At 32.4% G+C, this 23,739-nt stretch overlaps 1 protein-coding gene and 1 long non-coding RNA gene across 4 annotated transcripts in view; one reads left to right on the top strand and one right to left on the bottom strand.

Annotated features, from left to right (window-relative positions):
* The window catches only part of LOC18107558 (uncharacterized), a 31,011-nt gene extending 21,825 nt beyond the window's left edge, over positions 1–9,186 (bottom strand). The window contains exons 1-18 of one of the 3 annotated variants that reach the window (XM_052448902.1): positions 9,000–9,186; positions 8,671–8,898; positions 8,421–8,507; positions 8,192–8,281; positions 7,965–8,091; positions 6,957–7,057; positions 6,244–6,412; positions 5,760–5,881; positions 5,200–5,328; positions 5,025–5,123; positions 4,870–4,927; positions 4,712–4,787; positions 4,496–4,625; positions 4,155–4,312; positions 3,665–3,737; positions 3,374–3,568; positions 1,794–1,887; positions 865–1,584 (exon numbers count right to left, since the gene is read on the bottom strand). In XM_052448902.1, the coding sequence (XP_052304862.1) occupies positions 865–1,584; positions 1,794–1,887; positions 3,374–3,568; positions 3,665–3,737; positions 4,155–4,312; positions 4,496–4,625; positions 4,712–4,787; positions 4,870–4,927; positions 5,025–5,123; positions 5,200–5,328; positions 5,760–5,881; positions 6,244–6,412; positions 6,957–7,057; positions 7,965–8,091; positions 8,192–8,281; positions 8,421–8,507; positions 8,671–8,898; positions 9,000–9,074 (2,731 nt within the window). In that variant the 5' untranslated portion in view covers positions 9,075–9,186. The remainder of the gene's footprint in view (positions 1–864; positions 1,585–1,793; positions 1,888–3,373; positions 3,569–3,664; positions 3,738–4,154; positions 4,313–4,495; positions 4,626–4,711; positions 4,788–4,869; positions 4,928–5,024; positions 5,124–5,199; positions 5,329–5,759; positions 5,882–6,243; positions 6,413–6,956; positions 7,058–7,964; positions 8,092–8,191; positions 8,282–8,420; positions 8,508–8,670; positions 8,899–8,999) is intronic. The other 2 variants (XM_052448900.1, XM_052448901.1) reach the window with 2 other exon arrangements.
* Positions 9,187–19,296: 10,110 nt separating this feature from the next.
* Positions 19,297–21,008, top strand: LOC112325011 (uncharacterized). Its single transcript, XR_002979023.2, has 2 exons — positions 19,297–19,903; positions 20,277–21,008. It is a non-coding gene; the product is annotated as an uncharacterized LOC112325011 (long non-coding RNA).
* Positions 21,009–23,739: the final 2,731 nt, after the last annotated feature.

The raw sequence follows: 23,739 nt of genomic DNA on the forward strand, positions 1-23,739 counted from the left end.
CTTATGGAATTAGGTATCATGAATTAGGTATTGTGAGGGCATGGATTTGTTGGTTTTGGTGTTTGATAAAATGCTGGAGGAGTTGGAGTAGAAGTTCGCGCGGGGGGGGGGGCGGCGGCATGGCATTACTACAAGTTATGGGTTTCAAAGTGTTTGATGAGACTGTAAATTGCCATAAATCTAATGATTGTGGTTTTTCTAAAGTTGCCTTTCATGCTATTAAAAATAAAATTTGTTCTACAATATCAAGATTATTAATCCCTCTCTGAATTTCAAGAAGAGCAAGTTAAACCAACTTAATTTTAAATTATTATTTTTAAGTTAAAACCAAGTTATTTTTGTCTATAAAAAAAAAATTGACTAACAGACTAAATGCATGCCACCTTCTATCTAGTTTTCCTTGAAACTCAGTCATGCTCAAGCCCTAAATAACGCAACAGGCATCAATGAAAGACTAAAAACACATAAAGCAAATGTATCAAAGTATGCAAAGGAGCAAAAGCAGCTTGGAGGTTTATAAAACTCCTCGTATAACCTTATAAATGATGGCTGCAAATGTCTTACAATTTCCTGTTGACACGATTGTATTCAGTATAAATAATTTCTGTATTTTTGGGCTGAGATTATCATGGATAGTACAGTACATGTTGACAATGAGAAGAGTCCTTGTCTTCAGTTAATCAGAGGTCTCGCTATGCTTAACTCTTCGTCAGGTGCGGTTTCAATGAAAGACTGAGAACTCGTCTGGTAGCGGAACATTTAGCTCTGAACAAACAAACTGAATAATTCTTCTAGTTGCAGTCCCGAGTGACATTTTGTTCAAGGTAACTGCAATTGCGAACCTGTTTTTATTATCACAAAAACCCGTGGATCCACCAATACCTGAGTGCCCAAATCCATAAAAGGATCCATCACTTGATCTAAATCTCCTAAAACCTAATCCGAACTTCCCATTTGGCAGTACAAGATTCCTGTACTCACCCGCGCCCATGAACTCATCATGAATTCTGGGGTTATTAAAAATCCTGATGGCATTATTTTGGCGAGAGTTTTCACTGGCTGCAAAGCCTTTGGGTGGACTAGCATCACTGCTGCTGCCACCAGCGCTATCATTAGCAAGCCTGGTATACCCATCACTGTTACTTTCTCCACCATCCTTGAAATCATTACTGTGATTCATCTTGAGCTCATAACCATTTCCTTTTTTCTTTGAAGCAGAACCCGCTGCCTTACTCTTCTTACCTTTCTGCTTTTTGGAGGTAATCTCTGAAGGAAATTTTGGAATGTGTGGGTGGGTGCCCAGGGGTGGCTTGGACAAAGAGGAATGAGGTGGTGGGACCAGGCCTCCGTCAACAAGAGCAGCATAGTAGCGTGCAAGAGCACGAGCTGAGCAATATCCGTTAGCACCTGGTATAATGGCGCGACGAATGTTCAGCATGTTAAACAAAGCAGGCACTGCAGTTACTAGTTGCGAAATGTTCTCTGGCTGGAAGGTGGAGGGAAATTCAGGTCGACTAGCAATTTTTGAGAACTTGCTAAAATCATCTTTATCTAATGTCAGAGACGCAAGTTGAGATTCCACACCTGAAGGAGATACGTGACAAGCATTAATGTGCCAATCATGAAAGAAACTTTGAATTTACAATTTGCAGGAGCATGATAACTCTATCCATGGAAGGATAGACAGGCAGATAGTATGACCACTTGAAAAAAAACTAATTGCATGTGCAAATCTTTTGTAGTATTTCTGCTAGCGAAGCAAGAACATTGAATACACAGACTTCAACAGATACCTGGAGGAATTCCAACATTTAGCTTGCCTTCAATGTTGAGAGGTCGAACTATTGCTTCTTCAAGGATCTCCTGAAATTTCTTGCCAGAGGCATGCTGTTTCATTAAAGCACATTATTAAAATGCAGGACAAATCAAGCTCCCTCCGAAAACAGATGCAGATCAGACATTCTATTGAAGGAAAGAATCCCACATAATTAGGTGATATACTGTAATCAATGGGATTACGATTCACCAATGTTAATCCTATAATAGCTCCTAGAATATCTCCTAGAATAGTGGATCTGATTGTATGTAAACTTTGTATATATATGTCGTGCTTCTTTGCACTATTCAATATACAGAATACAATATTATCATTCTCTTTATGGTATCAGAGCATTGGTTCTGAAAAACTAGAAATCCATACAATCCAGGAATCCACACAAACAAATACCTCATGGCTGGTGACGAAGACCAAAAGCTTCTTGAACAGAACAAGAGCTCAAACTCTTTCAAGACCTCAGAACCATGGGAGAACTCCAATCATCCACTTTTTCTCCATCACTCAGATCAACCAGGCGCTGTCCTCGTTTCACAATCACTGATGGAAGACAATTACACAACATGGGTACAGTCAATGAGCATGGCACTTACTATCAAAAACAAGAAGGGATTTGTAGATGAAACTCTCAAGAGACCGACTTATAATCCTGATGAGCAACAACAATGGGACCGCTGTGACATTCTTGTGAAAACCTGGCTGCTGGGAGCAATATCGAAAGATATCTCAGGCAGTGTCATCCATTGCAAGGACGCAAGAGGTATTTGGCTGGAACTGAAAGAGAGATTTTCTCAAACTAACACTGTTTCATTGTTCTATATAGAAAATGTCATTCATGATTGTGAGCAAAGTACAAACTCAGTCACGTCCTTTTTCACAAAACTCAAAAGCCTGTGGGATGAGAAGGATGCCCTCTGTGCGTTCCCCCCTTGCAATTGTGAGGCAGCTACCGCGATTAAGGTTTTCATGGAGACACAAAAGACCATGAAGTTCCTGATGGGGCTTAATGAAAGCTATGCACAGACTCGAAGCAATATAATAGGCATGGATCCCCTTCCAAACCTGAACAAAGCCTATGCAATGGTTTTGCGTCATGAAAAGCAGGCAGAGGCTTTTACTGGAAAGTCGACGACACCACCAGAAGCATCTGCTTTTGCAGTAAAGAAGATGACCCGTGATTTTAACTCTACAGAAGAGAAGCTAAATTTTGTGAAAAATGCAACATGAATAATCACAACACAAAGAACTGCAGAGCTCATCTCAAATGCACATATTGCAATGGAAAAGGACATACCTATGACTATTGCCGAAGAAGAAAGACCGCTACTGCAGGTGGACAAACAAGATCGAAAGCAAATCATGTAGCTCCTCAAAATAATAGTAAGGAAGCTTTGCCTGATTTTCCCTTCTCACGAGAGGAGTGCCATCAACTTCTCAGTCAGCTTTTAACAAAAACAAATCATAAAGAAATTCAAAAACAAATACAGACACCAGCTTCGTGGTTCTTTCATGTTCAAACACTTGAGCATGGGATTGTACCTCAATTATTCCACCACAAAGCCAGCCAAACGACAGATAGTGATACAACTGCTCCTGGCCAGGTTCAGTCTCAGGTGCTGACATAGCAATCCGTTTCAGACATTCATCCCAGTCAGCCATTAGCAAAGGATTTTCTTCTCTGAGGTTGGCCAAAGCATTTTTCAAACCAGATGTATGATTAAGAACATGGTGGACCTGAACAGAAAAATAAATAAATAAATAAGTGAGCATACAAAAAAGCTTCAGGTGGTAATCTGAAAGGTTTAGCAGGTCTTGGGAAATATTTCACACCTTGATGAGATTCTTTCCGTTTGTTCCAAATTCTGGCCAAATATTAGCAATATTTTCATTGAGGTTGAGTTTTCTGCAAGACAACATCCGACTTTTTGAAACCAACCACAAAAAGCATTTTGCATTAAGTTTGCCTTAAATTACTACATACTGGGCAGAATTACTCATGCTAAAAATGATATCCTATCAAAGAACCGGCAAGGACCTCAAAAGAAAAATCGATTGCAAAAAGCTCCTCATGTAGAAAAGAAAAATCATCTAGTCATATAACCAAAAATGCAGACATAGTTTATGCAGGATAAACACCAGTGCTTGTATCAATATTGTTTTTAGGAAGCAGAACATGCATTCAGTATTCCCAATGAAAGCCTACAACTACATGAAAATTTATCAAAAACAAAACTACATAAAAAAATAAATATTTTGCCCAGCAGTTCAGTAAATGATAACACACAAAAGGCTTTGCTTTCATACAATTACTGCTACATACCCATTGTCGACAAGCCAATGTAACATTCCTGCTGCAATGCCCTTTGTTACAGAGAAAACAGGAAAAAGCCTATCAGGCTGTACTGGGCGAGGATCATATCTACCAAGCACTCCAGCAGCAGTATCGATAATAACCTCTCCATCTTTATAGGCACATACCTTTAGGCATCAAATTCATAAAGTAGTCAGAATAAAAGGAAAACAAGGCAGTTATTTTTTCCATGTCAAAAGCATAAGAACCAGTATAAAATAAATAAGGGATTAGTTTTACAGTTGTTAACAAGTTATTCTTAAGATTCTCATTTATGCTACTTTGTCAGAAAAAAATGGAACCATGCAGACCTGGATTCCAAGTATTTTGTCATCATTCCCTAACTCAATTAAAATCTGCCTCAGCTTTGCCTCCACATCATAATGAACTGGTGTGTCATTGATCCACTCCGCATTCTCTGATGGCTCCTTGGCAATCTTCCTGGCAATTGAATTTCAAGTTCAAATAGAGATGAACAATAAACGAAGACATTATACAAATTGGCACATTGCTCTAGATAGACTTACTCTTGCAGAACAGATTCGGCAAATGGTCTCATGATATCATGATAGACTATGCGAGCATCCAACGTGGTAGAAAGTCCTAAACCCACATCAAAGGAAAAGTAAAGAAATGCAAAAGTTTTCTCATTAACTGCTACCAGTGTAAAGACTTTATTACTGACCTCTCAGAAGACCAATAACCCGTGAAAATATTACCATATCACCAGGAAATGCATCAATCTGAACCAACAATTGTTAATAAATATTGATGAAATTGCCAACAAACAGATCAAGAAACATATTGATAGAAGTAGAACGATGTGATAGAAGGACTTGCCGGATTAAATCGTTTAACTTCCTTTTGGCTGAGATTCATCTTTTCCTGTAGCACCTTCATGTTTCTTGCTCTTCGCTCCCCCAAAGATTTGGCATATTCCTTTACAGAAACACAGTAAAAGATTGGAATCGCTGGTATCAAAATAGAACTCTAAAAGCAGGGAGTGCATACTTACAGCAGCTTCACTTGCAGATGTTGACGTGCGGAAGAAGACACTGATAAAATCCATGGCCTGCTCAGGAAAATCCAGGCGCAGCTTAAGTCCCATTTCAGAAAAGGAAGACAAAAGAGCAACATGGTCCCCCTGTAAGAGAAAGCATAGTATTTACTTTATAATGAAAAAATTTTAAAAAAATAGAAAAAAATATAAACAGATAGGAGAGATGACAAAACCAAAAATATTGTGTGCAGTTGAATTGGCATATCTTATGCATAACAGTGGTGAAAGATTATGAAAATAATGGAACCAGTAATTTGATTTTAATGACCAATGTGCACTTTTGAGTAAATTTCAGCAAAATATGGAGCAGCAACAATGGGTTAAGCATATGTTGTAATGGCAGAGACAGAGAGGCAGGGTAAACAGTATGCTAAACTAGGACACAGAAAACGCTCCCATGCAAGAAATAAAATTATTTTATTGCTCAACACAATTAATCATCAGATCTGTTACACAGAAACTCTATGATTATGATGCATTATTGACAGTACACTGACAGGAAGATTTTCACAAACCTCGGCAGTAGCAAGAAACATTTTAGCTAGTGATTGTTTCATAGAGCTTGATATTCTCTTTGTCAGCCCAAAGTCAAGCAAAATTGGACGATGTGGAGGTTCTTTGCTCACCAGAAAATTACCTGCAACACAACCAATATAAAAGCATTCAACAGAGTAAACTTATTCTGATTTAGGGCACAATTAGGGAGAATAGGATAGAAGAAAGGGTAGAGCAACGTGCTTAAAAGAAATGGGAGAAAGAACATATGTTTTGATTTTTGATTTCAGACCCCTAATCAAATTTCATTCATTGAAATAGCTCCCTGAAAGCATATCGCATCACAGGTGTTACATAAACATCAACAAGAGAAAATTCAGACACACATTCTCTTTTTCTTTCCTTGCTGAGGAAACAGCCAGAGATTCTGTTTTCTTTCTTCCTTTTATACTATTGGTAAGCAAACACTAGAGCAGTAGCTGAGAGAGAGAGAGAGAAGTGTACCAGGATGAGGGTCACCATTAAAAAACCGATCAACATATATTTGATGGGCAAAGGCCCGTGTGATTTCTTCAACAATCTTTTGGTTGTTAGCACCACAAGCTTCTAGGGATTCGAAGTCATTCAAACGAATTCCATCCATATATTCCAAAATTAGAACTTTTTCTGTCGACTGTTAATGAGAGGAACATGAAGCACTGTCAGAAAGAGTGAAAAGATTAAGGATCATTATCAACATAAGAATAGCAAAACAGGCACCAAGCAGTTAAGGTAAGAAGGAATTCACTACTTAAGATCCACTCATTGAAAATATATAAAGAAACCATCTGTATTAGGTTAAAAACATGTGAAGAGACTAGCATCTAGTAATTATAGGTAAGGGAATGTGTTTTACTTGGGTATATGGTATAGACATTCACGATGGTGTCATAACTAAATAATTCATTTTCCTCCACTCCACTCTGCCCAGGCTTCAGAATGACATAAAAATGTTCATTTTTCTCCCACATGATTCTTTTTGTAAGAATGGTAGTTAACTGTCAGGGCTCAGAAATGTGAATGAAGATGCCTGCAATGAGTCCTTTAATATTTGTTCCAGACAGTGAGAAATGTTAATAAAATTCCTACGACAAGATATAGTTTTAGGATTTCATCCTATTGCACCTGCACTCGAGCAAGCAACTTTGTTATATCAAAACATGAGAGCAAAATGATACCTGAATAACCTCTGGAATCAAAACATCCACTTGATTGATGGGCTTGTTGCTATCATATTTGCTTGTGCAGCCAAGATTTTTAGACAAGGTTCTGGTATTCTCTACAAATACAATAGACCAGCATCAGTAAGAGAGAAAGGTACAGTGAACAGTAGAGAAACACAATGATGTACTTGATAAGAAAAACAGTAAGAGAATATAAATGGAGGAAGAGATAAAAGAATTTAAAATTCCTTGCATTGTCTCTGCACAGTGTTAATAAATAGATTGGGAATGTCCTACACTGAATTCAGTATGGTGAGTTGGAGTTTCACTTTCATGAACATGCTGGCAAATGGCTGAATACAGTTGCCAACCATCACTTTCATCTCTACAACATCCAAGCTCGCCACTGCAACATAGCGCCAATGCTAATGCTTCCATTAGCACTAACAGCACCATGCCAAAGTCTTCACATGAGTTGCCACCAAATCACCACTAGAACCATGCCCCTGCCATTGCACTGCTACCAAAAGAGTACCACACTGCCTTGACCACTGTCATTAAAGTTACCCTCACATTGCCACCATCATTGCTGCTGCCACCACCCTCATTGCACCATATCCATCAAGCCAAGCTGTTGCCTCCACATTCAAAGAGTATATATACAACCACTAAAATCCAAATATGATCACCACAACTGCCGACCTTGCCTCCACCACCATCAATTATCCTCACTGCTGACACCACACAGCTATCATCCCATTCACTTCATTGATTCAATAAAAAATTAAGATGCTGCACTTGGTATGGATTCTAAACATGATCAGATTTAACTGTCCCAATGATTGGATTCCATTATCCTTATTTCAAGCTCCTGATATGAATCCCAAATCCCAATAACCTAATCCAGACCCAGCCAGAACTCACATTTATTATCTATTGGTTGTAAAAGAAAAGAAAATAGCAATTTTGTGATGTCATCGACAGAATTTCATCAACAGAAATATTGCAAAAGACAAAGTTTACCTGCTTCGTGGTTGAAGTCGAGTTCTTGTGGTGCTTCTTTGCACCATTCATCGATCATAGGGCTGAAGTTATACTGCGGTTCTGCCCATGCTATCCAGTCAACAATGGATTTTGCATCCTTTAAATCCTGCAAAAAAAAAAAAAAGGCATGCAAATAACCATAAGGACTGAAACATTTGCTTTCCGATGCAGCATCTCAAAAGCCAAACTCCAAAGAGTTTCCAAACCTCCAATATGATTTTCTTGATGTCTTTGTGTTGAACTTTAACAACCACCTTCTGCCCATCAATTAATGTCGCACGATGGACTTGTGCAATCTGCATAGAATATAACATGAGAACAACAAGATTATTCCAAAATGTACACACCTTGTGAGAACAAGAAAATCAAAATTTCAATCCTAAATGAGCATCCGCACTAACTTCCTAGCACAAACATATAGTCTAAGGATCTTACTGATGCTGTCGCCAGAGGATTTTCGTCAAAATCCAAGAAAATCTCCTTCGTGGATTTCCCTAGTTCTTTCTCTATAGTGTGACAAACCTGTGCAAACAAAAATTTTAACATAACCAACCAATAAGAAACATGGCTTGAAAATAAACAACTAACATTATGAGATAAAAACTAATCAGAAACATCAGGTCAACAAAGTCAATTGAATCACATGAAGACTTCCAAATCTATTAGAAAAAGACTAAAACAAAACCTCTTCAAACGGACGAGGAGGGAGAGAGTCCTGCAACTGCTTGAGATTTGAAATGAAAGCAGAAGGAAGCACATCAGCACGTGAGGACATATACTGTCCAAGTTTCACCCACAAACCCTCCAACTCTACCATCAAATTAAAAACACGCTTAGCATTCCGCTCATGGGCCTTCTTCCACAACGCATCACTTTTCGGTTTCTTCATGAATTTCTCTCTTTTCTGTAAAGCCTTCAGTATAAAAAAAGACAACCACCACAATCAGCATAAGCAGTAAGCATCACTCTAAATAAATAACTCATAACCAGATTTTCAATACGGCTGATCCGTACCTTATAATCGATGTAAATTATCATGGCCAATGTAAATACTTTCGCACGTCTCCTGTAAATGTATCCCCACCCCATCTCTAACACACAATATATATATATATATATATATATATATATATAATGCAGCTAATAGCAGCTAAAATTTCACTCCCCGCCTCTTTCACTACTTAGTCCAACCAACTCCCTGCAGCGTACCTGAAAAAACATCACAGAATCAAATCCTAATATTCTTTTTTATTTTTTATTTTTTGAGAATGCATGATTACAATAAAAATATAAAAATCTTCCATTCATGCATACATTGGAGACCTGATTAAGAATTTATTTAAAAAAAAAAAAAAGAGAGAAGCTTATGAACCTGATCAAGATTGTCTTTATAGATTGTGAACTCTTGTGAGAAAGCATGAATGAAAAACAAGTTCTTAATTGTTTAAATTACTGTTTGTTTTTGTGATGAAAAATATTTTTGTAAAAAATTAATTTTTTTATGTGTTTTTAGATTATTTTTAATATATTGATATAAAAAATAAATTTTAAAGAATAAAAAATATTATTTTAATATATATTTTTTTAAATAATGAATATTGCTACAAGTAAAGAAAATAGATCACAGCGGCTGGAAGGTGTAGGAAGAGATGGTTGGCTTAAAAAGGTTGACTTTCAACGTGAAAATTGAAAAGTGGTTGATCTACGATTTTTCAAGTCGTTGAACTTTATTAATTGATTAATTAATTAAGTGGTAGAGCTATGATTTTTGAAGTCGTTCAACTTTATCAATACATAAATGCAGGAGCAGGGTCGCATGAGTTGCTGGCCCATGCTGCCAATTTGGACCCCTTGATTGAAATTTGAAGTTGGAAATTCCTTGCTGGTCCAGCAAGTTAAGAATTGCAAACTGCTTGCGTCTTTGATCGTGTTTTGAACTTTCACTGGATGAGAGTGTGTTCTTGCAGCCTTTATTTTTAAATATTTTTTAATAATTTTATATATTAATGTTAAAAATTAAAAAAATTAAAAAACAATTTTAATATAGTTTTAAATAAAAAATATTTTTTAAAATATCATGCATATTAATATGAAACACATATTCTCGTACAATAATACAATTGCAAAAATTACGGGTTAGTTGTGCTTAGATTCCTGATTTTGATTGGAAATTCACCATTAAAAAAAATTACATGTTAACAAGTAAGAATTTAATGGTTTTCTCAGTTATTCAAGCCGAAACAAGATCTCAAGCTTTCTATGGTATTTGAATGCATCAATGAATTATTATTATTTTTTTTTAATAAATATGGTTATCAGACTCAAAATCTCCTTGATTTGTTTGTTTGAGAAAGAGAATCCACCTTCAAGAATCATGGTGATTAATTTATGTAAAAAACTGAAAGAACAATAAAACTACTCCATCTCTTCACTTTTAAAAGGTAATCAGAGTATTTTTATATAAAAAAAATATAGAGAAATAATATTAATATGATAATGATGACACATAGATTTGAGCTTGAGCATAAATATAACAAGTGAAAATAAATCATGAATATAACATGACCTCTACTTTCTTCACTTATCATGCCGGATGGTCATTGTATTAAATTTGAGTTTTGATGTTGATAAGAAATTTTCATTTATTCATGAGTTATTGGAGATAATTAAATCGAATTATTAAAATTAAAATAAATTAGTAAGCAAAATATGCTAGTTACTTTTATGCTGTGAAGCTGATGAGTAGATGCAAAATCAGATGCAAATTCAATAACATTAAAATTCACTCTTATTGATTTGAGAAGGGATATATTTTGATGACCTAATTAGATTCCAAGGTAGCATAAACATGCATTCTACATTAATTAATTTTAAAAAGTATAAATTAACTAGTCAGACTCTAGATTTGTTTCATAAAAATTATTAATTGGATTTTTATAAACCTTGAAATCACTAGAGGCTTAAATGGACGCTAACTTCAGGACTTGTGGAATTAATCAAGGTGCGCACAAATTAATCCGAACAACTAAATTAATAAAAAAAAATTGATTTTAATTGTCTAGAATTTAAGCATGATCTATCAACTGCAAAAACAAATATTCTGCAATGATGGCTAAGGATAATTGATTTACTTGTTGCCAAGAAAATCCAGAATGTTGATAGTTTATTGATATAATTCAATATAGAATAAAATATATTTAACACTGCATATTATTACCATACTTTTTTCTTTTTCTTTTTTCCTCATTTCTTTTAAATGGTATTTTTTTTATTGAGATACAGCTATTAATTAAATACTTTTTATTGCTACTATCATTTAAGCTTTTTATGAAATAAGTGATGCTAATTATAATAAAAAAAACATATGTATCTATCAATATCAACCATAATAAATCTTCAAGATAAAAAAAAATGTATAAAATAAAAAGATAGCTGAGATAAAATATTTACATATATCATTTCCTAGAAAAATCAACTTCTCGTTTTAATCTTTAATTAGCATTTATATGTTTTCTATTCATTATGTTAAACACAAATATTACCTTTTAGTTTTTTATTTAACAAATCTCATAATATTAAAAAATATACTTATATTAAAGCCTTCTTTCTTGGAATTTGAAATTAATTTAGAATTCTCTAACGAGAGCTTAGCGTTAATAAATTAGTTAGTAAAAGTAAAAACACAAAAACTTATATTTTTTTAGTATAATCCATCGACAAGTTTCAACTTTCAAATACGGTCTAGTCTACAACCCGCGCTGGGGCACCGAAAAGCGAGCGTCCATCAATTTTTGATTGGGCCAACTTACTGATTTGTCATCAGTCTAGTCTACAAGCTCAGGTCTCCTACGTTACCAGATAGGTGGAATGTGATATGTAGGGGTCGCACTAATTTTATATATATATATATATATATATATATATATATATAAAGGTTATTAGAATTTTTAAGATGTTTTTAGAAGTGCACGAAAGAGATTATTTTTTAAAATATTTTTTATTTAAAAATATATTAAAATATGTTTTTATATATAAACATATTAAATTTAAAAACACAAAATTATTTTGAAGCTAGAAAAATCTAAAAAATTTCAAAAACACAATTAAACCGTGCTTTTAAAAAATCTTTAAATTTATCTTTAAATCAATTTTTAATTAAAAAACTATAATTTTAATTCAAGTGTATTTAAAAACACAATAATAACACAATACAAACACATTATAAAAAGCACTTCTCACAGGTATAATCAAACTAGAATCTATTAGTAATCTTTGAAATCCTCTTGCTCGATTTCACTTCTAGCCCGAGTTTAAAATGGAACTATGACGGAGGAGTTAACCTTGTATGATCGTCTACTTGTTAAGTCTAAAAAACAAAGAAAATTAGCACAAAAAAAATGACTTGACTAAGAAAATTTCAAGATAATATATTTTTTTTCTAGATATTAAGACAATAACATATTGATTTTTAATTAAGAATTCAAAATATAACACATATTGAATGATATATTTTAAATACTAAGATGACAATATATTTGAGACAATAATGTATTGGATCAACACGAGTCAACCTAGTTTGATCAACTAAACTCATAACTAAGGTTATGAGATCGTGATAACCTTATGAATCATAAATAAATAAAAAAATACAATGCCCAATTCTCAATTAACCTAATTCTAAAGAAATAAACATAAATAAAAATATCTGAATAATAAAAAGAAAAAAAAACTTGAGTGAACTTGGAATAACCTGTCAATGCCATGATCCCGCACCCTATTAAATTTAATAACTTTTCATCTCTGGAATTATTCTTTATTTAATCATAGAATCACGCGCATATGACTCCTTTTTGTATCAAATAACCAAATTGTTTTTTTTCAAGGATTGGAAAAATAAAGAACAACATAATTTTTTCTAAATGAAAAAAAAAGAGATATGATTTCATAAAAAAGAATTCCAATGGTGTTCAATAAATAAATAAAAATTATTTTTTAGGTAATCTACTTAAATTGATCAAAGTGTAAAATGTATGGAAAAAATAAAAAGGAACCAAAACAAAAAGGAAGTCAGTTGTGTGTAGGCATATGACCCATAAAAAAAAGACATGACCTTTGTGTCCGGCCTCTTAATATCTTCTTAATATTAAAAGGTGGATGATGCTTTGTTCACCTTTTATTTTTAATAAAACAATATTACTCGTCGTTTGTTAGCTTAATTTTTAGTGATAAAAAGGTCATCGAAAAATTAAGCTAGGAGTATTTTGTGTCTAAAAAATTATTTTTTAATAAACTTTTAACCCAAAACATTTAGAAAATACAATAGAGACATTGATAAACCCTTTTATAACCTTAAATATAACCTTAAAATTAGACTAAAAACTCAAAATTCAAAAAACTTCTAGAGCTTAAATTTGTTATCTTTAGTGATGAGAATGCCAAAAAACACTCCAATAAAATTTTCATTATCAAATAAAACTTATTGATATTAAAAATAATATTATTTATTATTAGAATTGACATTAATAATGATTTTGTCTTTCTATCACTGTTCTTTATTCTCTCAAATTAGAAATTAGAAGAAATAAAAAAGCCTGTGGCAATGAAATTGGTGCATATGGGCAAAAATCCCAATGCTTTTTAGTTTTTCTTTAATTTAATTATCATGAGGGCTTATATGTTGTTGGTGTGATTGCTAGTTCACTACCACAATCTTTATATTTACCAATGGATTTTTCCGTCGGTATTTGTACTATCATTTCATTGGTAATTAATCTATCAACGAAATCACCGACGGAAATGCTCTGTCAGTAAATCTTTCATCACTAATTTTATGTTCGTCGGTAAATTTGTTGGTAATAAAAAAAACACCCACTTCATCAGTAGAACAAAACATACCTAAGCATGGATAAAAAGAGAAGGGGTTGAGGAGAGAAAAGAAGAAAAAGAAATGGATATTGATATTTTTTATATATGGGAAAGAAGAAGAACAAATGAGCCCCATCTATTGTGAAATTAAGGATTCTAGGCTTTTTATTGGGCTGTTTTACAGATGAATAATTAAATATTAATATTTTTAATCATTTTGTCGGTGATTCAGTTTGTAATATTTAATTTAATAAAAAAATTTCAGAAACCGCCAAATATCACTGACGACTTTTCAATCCGTCGGTGATTCCGTCTCTAATATTAAATTTAATCAAAAATTTTCAGAAAACCGCCAAATAACACTGATGATTTTTTAATATGTCGATGATTTTGTCTGTAAAGAACAATAATTAACAATACAATTGGGAAGTGAACAATTTCAGAGCTCTCTGAAAAATACCGACACAATTTTCCGTTGGTGATTCCCTTTATAATTAACATGGTGAACAATGTTAATAGTTTACCAACGATTTTACTGACAGACTTTATTCCGTCGGTAATTCCATTGGTATAAACAACATGTCATCATTTTTTTTACTTTGTTTTAATTATTTTTTTTCTACTGTAATTCCCTTGGTATATACCGAGAGAATATTTTCGTTGGTAAAATTTGTTGAAAATTAACCGACAAAAACATTCTATCAATATTTTTATTTGTATTTATAATTTTCTAGTAATGATCCAGCTACACGATAGTTGCTTATAGTTTTTTTTTTTTTTTGTAGTTTTCCTTTTACATTTGGTAAATGGTTAAACCCAAGCGCCAACCTTGCTTAGGAAATTTGGAATCAACTGGAATAGGTTTGTAGTTGAATAAGACAAGAAATTAGTTTTGTAAAATCTGATTAATTATAGTTATAAAATTTGAATTTGTTGAATATGAAAATTTAGGATTTGATTATTTTGTAGTTGAATAAGACGAGTCTTGGATTATTTTGAGTTGAAGAAAAAATAAAATAAAAAATTAATTTTAATAAAAATTCAGGTTGACTCATAACTCAGTCAATGTGACATAAAACCTTGTTAAAATATAGGTTGAAAAAATAATATTGTTTTAATATTATTTTTTTAAAAAAAATTAATTAACCAATAGATTGATCCATGTTGAACTCTTCCAGCTCGAAACTTATATCTTGTCCTAGATCCTCAAATAAATTTTATAATTATGCAATTAATTTGATTAAAATTTCCGTAATTTTATTAATTCCACTAAACCTGTTGAATGAAAACCAATAACTTTTTTTTTTATCATAAAGAATGAAATAACGGTGTATTAATAAAAACGATTGTGTTGGGGTGTTATGTTAATTTCCAAGCCGGTCCTAACAATTTTGCGAGATCAACTGAATTTGGTGGCGAGAGGGTAAGGCTCCATAAAAGAGAGCTCTCGCGTGTCGATACCACAGCCCGCATTCATGTCATCGAAAGGCTTCAGACATTTCACGTAATGACTAGCCGAGGAAAGTGCATACACAACAGAGCAACGAGACTAAATTATTGTATTTAATGTACCGGAAGTTAATCAATCTTCCTTTTTGTCTGGACTGTTATGTTCTTGTAAGCTATTTACATGATTCTTCATGCTTTTTATTAAAGTTTAACGGATTAATAGATTGTAGATTTGATAATTTAATTTAAATTTACAAGGTTTACTCAGATTTATTTTAATTTTTTTTCCAAGCTCTTTTTTTATATATATATTTCATCATCTAATATCTTTTTGTTATTTTTTTCTATAAATTTTTTTCTTTTTTTAAAATAACAAGAGATGCTTTTATGTTTTTTTTTTGGTATTTGTTAAATTTTTTTTAAAAAAAAGAAATTTATTTTTTAATTAAATCAAGTTTATTGATTTATATTTAATTCAAGAAAATACATAAAGGAATTTTGTTTATGATCAGTGGTCTTTGCACACTTGTATGAGTGGTTTTTGCACACTTACCAGCCTCAGAACTCAAATTTCCACGTCTAATGTAATTATCAATAGCATGTGAAAATGTTGTCTTTCTAATTAAATTTCTAGTTTATCTTTTTATTCAACAAGGGCTTGATGGGTCCTGCACAACATGGAGATACGAGCTATGTCCCTCCTTCTAAATCCCGCTGCATCCTTAATTAATTTTTTAAATTAACATAGATTTTGAATTTATTTTTAGAAATTATTATTTTGAATTTTATAAATTTTAGAGTTATTGAAGATTTAAATGGTCGTTAACTTTAGAAACTATAAGATCAGTCGAGGTGCACGCAAGCTATCCAAACATCAACATTAATCTAGAAAAAAAAAATTCTAAATTTAAGCATGAAAGAAATCTCAAAATTAATAGCGACTACTTGGCCATTCCCTTGAACACATCAAAATCCTAGTTATCCAGGTAAGAAACCATATTTACTAGACACTCGTTCCTGGAAATCATGTGCTAGGGTGCATGTATCTTGCTTCGGATGGGTCCAAATTATCGTTCACCTAGGCTAGCTAGGAGGAAATATTGCACAATAATGCTAGGTATTAGCTCATATACTGTAGCGGCATATGATGATGAAGATAACTAGAGATTTGGCTTTACTTTCTTTTTGAACGTGCATGTGGCCGAATCCATGGAAGCGGCGGACTGTTAATTAGGAAAAGACGTTAACCCTTTGGCAATCACAAGACATGAAACATGGAGATCTGAAGAAGATCGAGGATGCTTTGCCAATGAGGAACAAAATGACAGCAAATACATCATGCGATGCAGCTTGGTGCATGTTACGGCTACGACCTTTTATATGTTGACAGCTATATTCCCCTTCCTCTGATCATACCCTTGCAAGTTGTTCGCCATTTTGTGTCCTTTACTTGCCTTCAGCCTCATATTTATCATCGTCAAGCCACAGTGGTTAATTAACTCGATTTACTCTACTCCTACCTTCAAGTTGGTCAATATTTCCGGCAATTTTATAGATATATATCGTGTGTGTGTGTGTGTTTCGTGAGATTTGTTAAGGACATCTACGACTATGTAATTTCTAAATGTTGGATGTGTATACAAATCCTGTGTGCGCAAAAGAGCGAGTGAGACTCAATATGCTTGATTTGCAAGGATGATGAGGATTTGCGACATGCAACCTTTGTTTTTCATATTCAGAGCAGAGCTACCCTTTCTTCGAGAGGGATTATTGCCGAAGTCTTAAAAAAAAACCTCTATTTAACCCTTGAACTTGAGTTTTTTTTTTCATAATAGTTAAACAGTTTGCCCATTTAAAAATTATCATATTTTCTCTTTATTCCTTCTATGTTTACTCATTTTAAAATTCATCCCAACACTTCTTTTATTTTGAGTTAAAAAATTATAATTTCTATACTTTTGTTTAATCAATCGAAAAATCGATGTATTATATTATAAGCTAGTTATTTTTTATTTTTAATCAAAAGAGAGATTAGTACTCTTTTGAGACTAAAAGCATGTTTAGTGCAACGATTGAACTATCTTTTTGCCAATTTTTAAGAAAGATTTTTTCTTCAAATCTTTTTTTATTTGTTTTTGGATCGTTTTGATATGCTAGTATAAGATCTTATATCAACGGGTGAGGATTTGGTAGTTAACTATATTAGTAGTGCTGATTGCTAATTTGTCAAATGTGTTTTATGGCTATGAGGGGCCATCAAAAACAAATCTGTGAGGGCAGTAAGGCTCAAAACGGACAATATCTGGCAGGTTGAGCCGGACTGTAATATTTGGTATCATAACTGACTTCACTGGTTGTTGTCAAAAATAATTTTTTAAAAGTAAAAAATATATTATTTTAATATATTTCCAATCGAAAAACACTTTGAAATATCCTAAACACAATTTGACAATCATAGGGCTTTACTTATATATATTAACTATAAACTAAAAGAGAAGGGAGTTTTACTGTATCTCTTCTTATAAATCATTATTAATTAGAATAATATTTTGCTTTAATTTTTTTTTAATATGGAGAAAACATTGTTTTCTTTGGAAAACACTGTACCACACATCAACCTTTTTTTTGTTGCATTTTCACCCTTTTTTCCCTTTAGCAATTGATTTTTTTTTCTAATTTAGTTTTTATATGATATGTTTATGGGGTATAGAGTTAATGATTTATTTTAACTTGTCTTTTATATGATGATTGCAGTATCAAAAAAATATCTTAGCATCGAGTTAATATAAGAAAAATATTTTAACATCGTAATATGGTCTATTTTTTAAAAAGTTTAGTTAAATAAAAAATAATTAAAAAAAACTAGGTTAATAAACTTTGTGGTATCAATGACCCGATTTGGCAATTTGGTGAGGCAACCTTGGTTGTCTTGGTTTGTGGATTTAGCGAGGTATTTTTTTTTTCTAATTGAACTTGATTATCTGATTGTCTATTTTTATTTTTATTTTTATCATATAGTTAAAAAAATAGTTTCGGAAAAAATATTTTATTAAATTTTAGAAAGTTCATGGGCCCGTTGAAGGGTATGACGAGTTTAAATTTTCTTTGTTTTTTTATAAATTCATTTTTTTTAATTTTATTATTTGATATTGGACTGATTGAGAATCGAGTTTCATAATTTGTTTTGTTTTGCTTTCTATAAGGTTATCATAATCTTGAAAAAAATCTCAATATTGGTTTCACGCTCGATTTTGCGATCGTCTATTTTTGTTGTCATATAGTTAAAAAAAACAATAATTTATATAAAAAAAGCAAGTTATTAACCACAATAAAGTTTATTACCTTTTTTGCGGGTTTGATGTGTTAACCCAGGCTACCTAATTAACGGGTTTAGTGAGTTTACACATCAAACTTGATAAGTTTTTTTTAGTTTAGTGTCCTTTAATTTTTTTAATTGTTTAGTGGGTTGATGATCGATTTTGAAAACATCTAATGTTATCATAAAATTAAAAAATAATAATTTATAAAAACAACAAATTTATTAAACATGTTGAAGTCCATAATTAATCCAGGTTGCATAGTGATCAAGATCGATCTAATATGACATTATCTCAATATAAAAAAATATTATTGTCTTCAAGTTTTTTTAAATGTTATGTAATGTTTTTATCAATTATTTAAGTTATTTTTGGAACTTTGAAGTAGTTTCAACGTAGTTTAATTCGAAACTTAAGTAGGAATAAATTATTAAATTTCAAGATAAAATCACTTTATTACATTTAATAATATTATAAAAAAATCTTGATATTCTTATAATTTCTTTTTTATACAGAACCGCAGTAGAGCAAGCACGAATATACCAGTCTTTGCCTATATACTCTTCAGAATCATATCTCTACATGAAATATTTTATTCCTCCATGCAGCAGATCGTACCACTGCGGCTTGCACTGTCATACCACTACTACTCCGTGCCTTTCTTGACTGCTTTTCGAAAGCGGGACACGAAATATCTAGAAAAGTGGGATCCATTCTGGTAACCAAATTGAGTCAGTGTTTGATGGACTTAGCAATTTGACATGTTCCTGGCGGTGCTTTAAAGGCAGCCCTGTCCCTTGGCTAACACTATGGTCACTTGCTTTTTATATATATTCTCCACCTCTATGTATATTCGTCATCATTTTCTTTCCGGTCTATAAATATACACGGTGTTTTCAGTTTACAAGGGCATTCCAAATATATAAAGAAAAGATCGAGAGGACGAATGTTTGCCTTGGGGGCTTGCATGAAGAGGTAGAGAGTGTGATTCAGCCAAGGATGACTTGCCGGCAGCAGGTAAGAGCAAAGCTCCGTTTTTGGAAGTTCAAGGATATCTTTACTTTTCCGGCCGGCAAGCTGTCCTTGGCTACATTGTACTCTCTTCTTCTCATGCAAGAACTACTTGGTAACAAGAGCAAGAATAAGCTAGTCCAAATTAATGCTTGGCTCGAAGAGTATTATCAAGGCGCGTATACATGCAGTTTTATTATTATTATTTAAATAATGCTAGATATACACACAGAAACACATAAACTACTACTGGTATTTTTTTTTCTTAATTAAAAGGTATGGTATTCTCTCATTCCTTTATTTTTTTTAATTATGATTATATATACTTTGATATATAAGATACACATGGCACATCCCATGTATGAAAAACTTTTTTATATAATATATAAACATCATATTCCGATTTAGTAATTACTCTTGGAGAGAGTTTTGAAGTGTCATTTATATGAACTTGCTGTCATAATTACCCAGAAATAGTCATATTGACAAGGATAGAGGTGTGTCCGACAAAAGCAAATGAAAAAGGAGAAAATGTATGCAATATTGCGTTATCTCAATCATGCAAAGAATCACGTACTTTTTATCTTTTAATTTCAAGTGGCTACCCTTTTCCTCTGCATCATTATCATAATCTTGCTGACGATCTCAGAAGCCCAAAAGTGCATTCTAGAGAGGACAGGGAAAGAAATCCAGCACCGAAATCAAATCATGATCAAAAAGTGCGAAGGCTATAACAATTATGCAATGCTCAAGGTCAAGGTGCCCACATGTGTATGATGACATTGCTTTAATGGCAGGGAACGAGAGAAAACATGTGTGGTTTAAATTTACGGCCAATGGGGCCAACCCTGGAAAAATAATTGCAACTATGTAAGTACGAATTTTATTTTTAAGTCTATGATGCATTTGAAATTAGATCTAAAAGAGGTTGTTTTAATTATTTTTTTAATCCTTCTTTGTTCTTGCTTCTTCTCCATTTGAAATGAGATTGAATGATATGGTGTGGAACTAGAGTGCTGCTCCCTGCCACTACCCAGAATCAACCATGGCTTCCCAGCTTGAAATCAACCCTCGACACTTGGAACAAACCAGCACATAACAACCCTAAAATCAGCCACAACAACAACCAATTCAAGCCAGACCCCCGAGCAAGATAGTAACATCAAACCACAAAAAGAAATTGCAGCTAATGCTTAGTCATTTTGAAGAACAGTAATGCTTTGACCATATCCTTTGCACAGAGCTAGTCCATATAAATCTCCCCTGTAACCTTGTAAGAGCTTAGAGTCAGCTCTTACTTCCCTTCGCAACCCATTCTTTCCTTTTCTAATATCTTCTGTAGTGATTCAAAAATCAATAGATTTTTATCATCTTGCTTCAAGATATATAGCCCTTCCAATACTCCAGCAATTGATGGCCTCCTATCTCTACTACTCTTGAAGAATTGTCTTCTCCCATGCCATCTTTATCTTGTACCAAACATAGCACTCAAAGATAGACACCCTCAATTTCTTTTTCCTTTTAACTAGTCTTCCTTTCTTTCTTTATATTCTTCATATACTTAATCTCCTCAGGCTAGCTCTGCAATATCTCCTCATGTTCCTGCACATCGGTGAAATAAGCTGGACAACATGGTTTCTATTCTCATTGCTTAATTTGATTAATACATGACACTGGATTGGTGAGTTCAACATCCCCAGGGCCTTCACAGGATACATCTTTACTATCCTCGACACACCCAACACTTTCCAAACTTGCATTCCCAGGTTCATCATCACGTTCTAATCTAACACAATCTTCCATGTATAGCACTAGGAACCTCCTCATTCAAGCTCTGAGAGCTCTCAAAGGAAGAAGAATCATTTTTCTGGCCCGCTTCTTTACAATTTTCTTCTTAATTATCCATCCAGCTTCCATTAACTTTCAAGCACAGTTCTTCTGTTATTTTTATAGCATTGACTGAACCATCTACGTCAAAAACTGAGGTTTAAAACAATGCTCAAGTCTCGTCAGTTGAAACAGATGAGGCTAGGCAGATGCGTTCAATGATAGCTACTTCATAGAAGATGTGGCTAAATTGTATAGTTGGTGATTAGAAAAACACCATGGATTAGATAGCGATTAACTACTATCGTGGAATTGTGGAATCGAGGGCAAAGACAGTTGGGTAGAAAAAATATCTCTTCGTGTCGATATAAACTAGATGAGTGACTCCGCTGTGCTGTTAGTTAAGTGAAATTTATTTTTGAATATAAAAAAATATTTAAATATTATTAATTTATTTTAGTAGAAAAAAATAAAAAATGTTAAAATAAATTTACTAAATATAATTTCAAGATAAATATTTTTTTAAGATTAAAATAACAAAATATTGGATTAAACTTGGACAACCTGGGTAGGTTAATGTTTCAAATTCATGATCCATGTTATGAGACTATAATAACCATATAGAAAGCAAATCAAAATAAATTATTAAATCTAATTTCCAATCAACATAATATTGAAAGATAAAATTAAAAAAAATTATTTAAAAAATAACTTAAAAAATAACTCAGGTTAACATGTCAAATTTACAACCTAGATCATAAGACCGAGATAATCCAATGAAAAACAAATCGAAACAAATTACAAATTTCAATCCTTAACCAGCCCAATATTGAAGGAAGAGAATAAAAAAAATTAATTAAAAAATATACATAAAAAACAACCTAAGTCAATCCATCAAACTTATGATCCGGACTATCAGACTTAGATAACCTTATAGAAAAAAAAAAAGACCTGATTTAACTTGAGTTAACATGTCAAATCCGTGACTTTGATCTTGAGACTGAGATAACCCTATAAGAGAAAGTCAAAACAAATTATAAAATTCGATTCTCAATCGTCCATATCGGATCTAATATTGAACGATGAAAATTGTAAAAATCTTAATTAAAAGAAAATAAGCGAAGTTAATCGTTAATCACTATTACCGAGTAATGAGACCATGATAACCTGATGAAAAATAAACCAAAACAAATCATGAAACTTAATTTCCAATTAAACACAATATTAATTAATGAAATTAAAAAAGAAAAAGAAAAAATGAGTCAATTAGGTTAACCCATTACCTGAGTCATAAGACAAGGACAACCCAATAAAAAACAAGTCCAATGTTGTAGGACTCGTGACCTAGGTAATGAGATCAATATAACCTCTTGGTAAGAAAATAATAAAAACGACATGATTTAATCAGAATTAAAATGCCAAAACTCGTGACCTTGATCTTAAGACCAAGATATTCTTATAAAAAGCAAATCAAAATAGATTATGAAACTCAATTCCCAACTGATCAGATATTAAATGATAAAATTAAAAAAAAAACATCAATTAAATAAAAGATACAAAAAACAACTTGAGTTAATTCGGCTTAATTCGTTAAACATTATTCTCGTGTCATGAGATCATGATAATCTAATAAAAAATAAACAAAACAAATCATAAAATTTAATTCTCAATCAAATCAATATTAAAATGATGAAATTAGAAGAAAAAAAAATCTGAGACAAGTGAGTTAACTATTCAAATTATGTTAACTCATCAAACCTGATATACGTGTCATGATAGTGTGATAACTAAATAGAAAAAAATCTAATATTTAAAAATATAATTAAACAAAAAATGATTGAAAAGAAAAAAACAAAAAAAATAAATAGTACAATGTGAGGAGTGGTACACTAAAATACCCTCCTCTCTCTTTTAGTTTATAGTTATTTTCATCTCTATTTTTCTCCACACACACATAAAATCTTTAAACATTAACTAAATATAACTCCGGTGATCAAATATGTTTTGTCCGTTGATGTTAGTTTGAGATGCATCTACAATCACGAGGACGAGTTAGAGTAGGAGCTCAATCAGCCCATCTGATGATGAAATCAACCCTCTTTTTATTAAAGAATTAATATTTTACATTTTATTATTACTTTGTGCATAAGTGTCTTAATTTTTTTATATATTAATCACCAAAATAATATTATTATTACCTCTATGCCTTCTTCCAAATGTAAAGGTTTGAGGTTACACCAAAATAATATCTTAATAAATAATTAGAGAGTGATATCACTAATTTA

Source organism: Populus trichocarpa, chromosome 18, assembly GCF_000002775.5.
Source record: "Populus trichocarpa isolate Nisqually-1 chromosome 18, P.trichocarpa_v4.1, whole genome shotgun sequence".
In the NCBI taxonomy this organism is placed as follows: Eukaryota; Viridiplantae; Streptophyta; class Magnoliopsida; order Malpighiales; family Salicaceae; genus Populus; species Populus trichocarpa.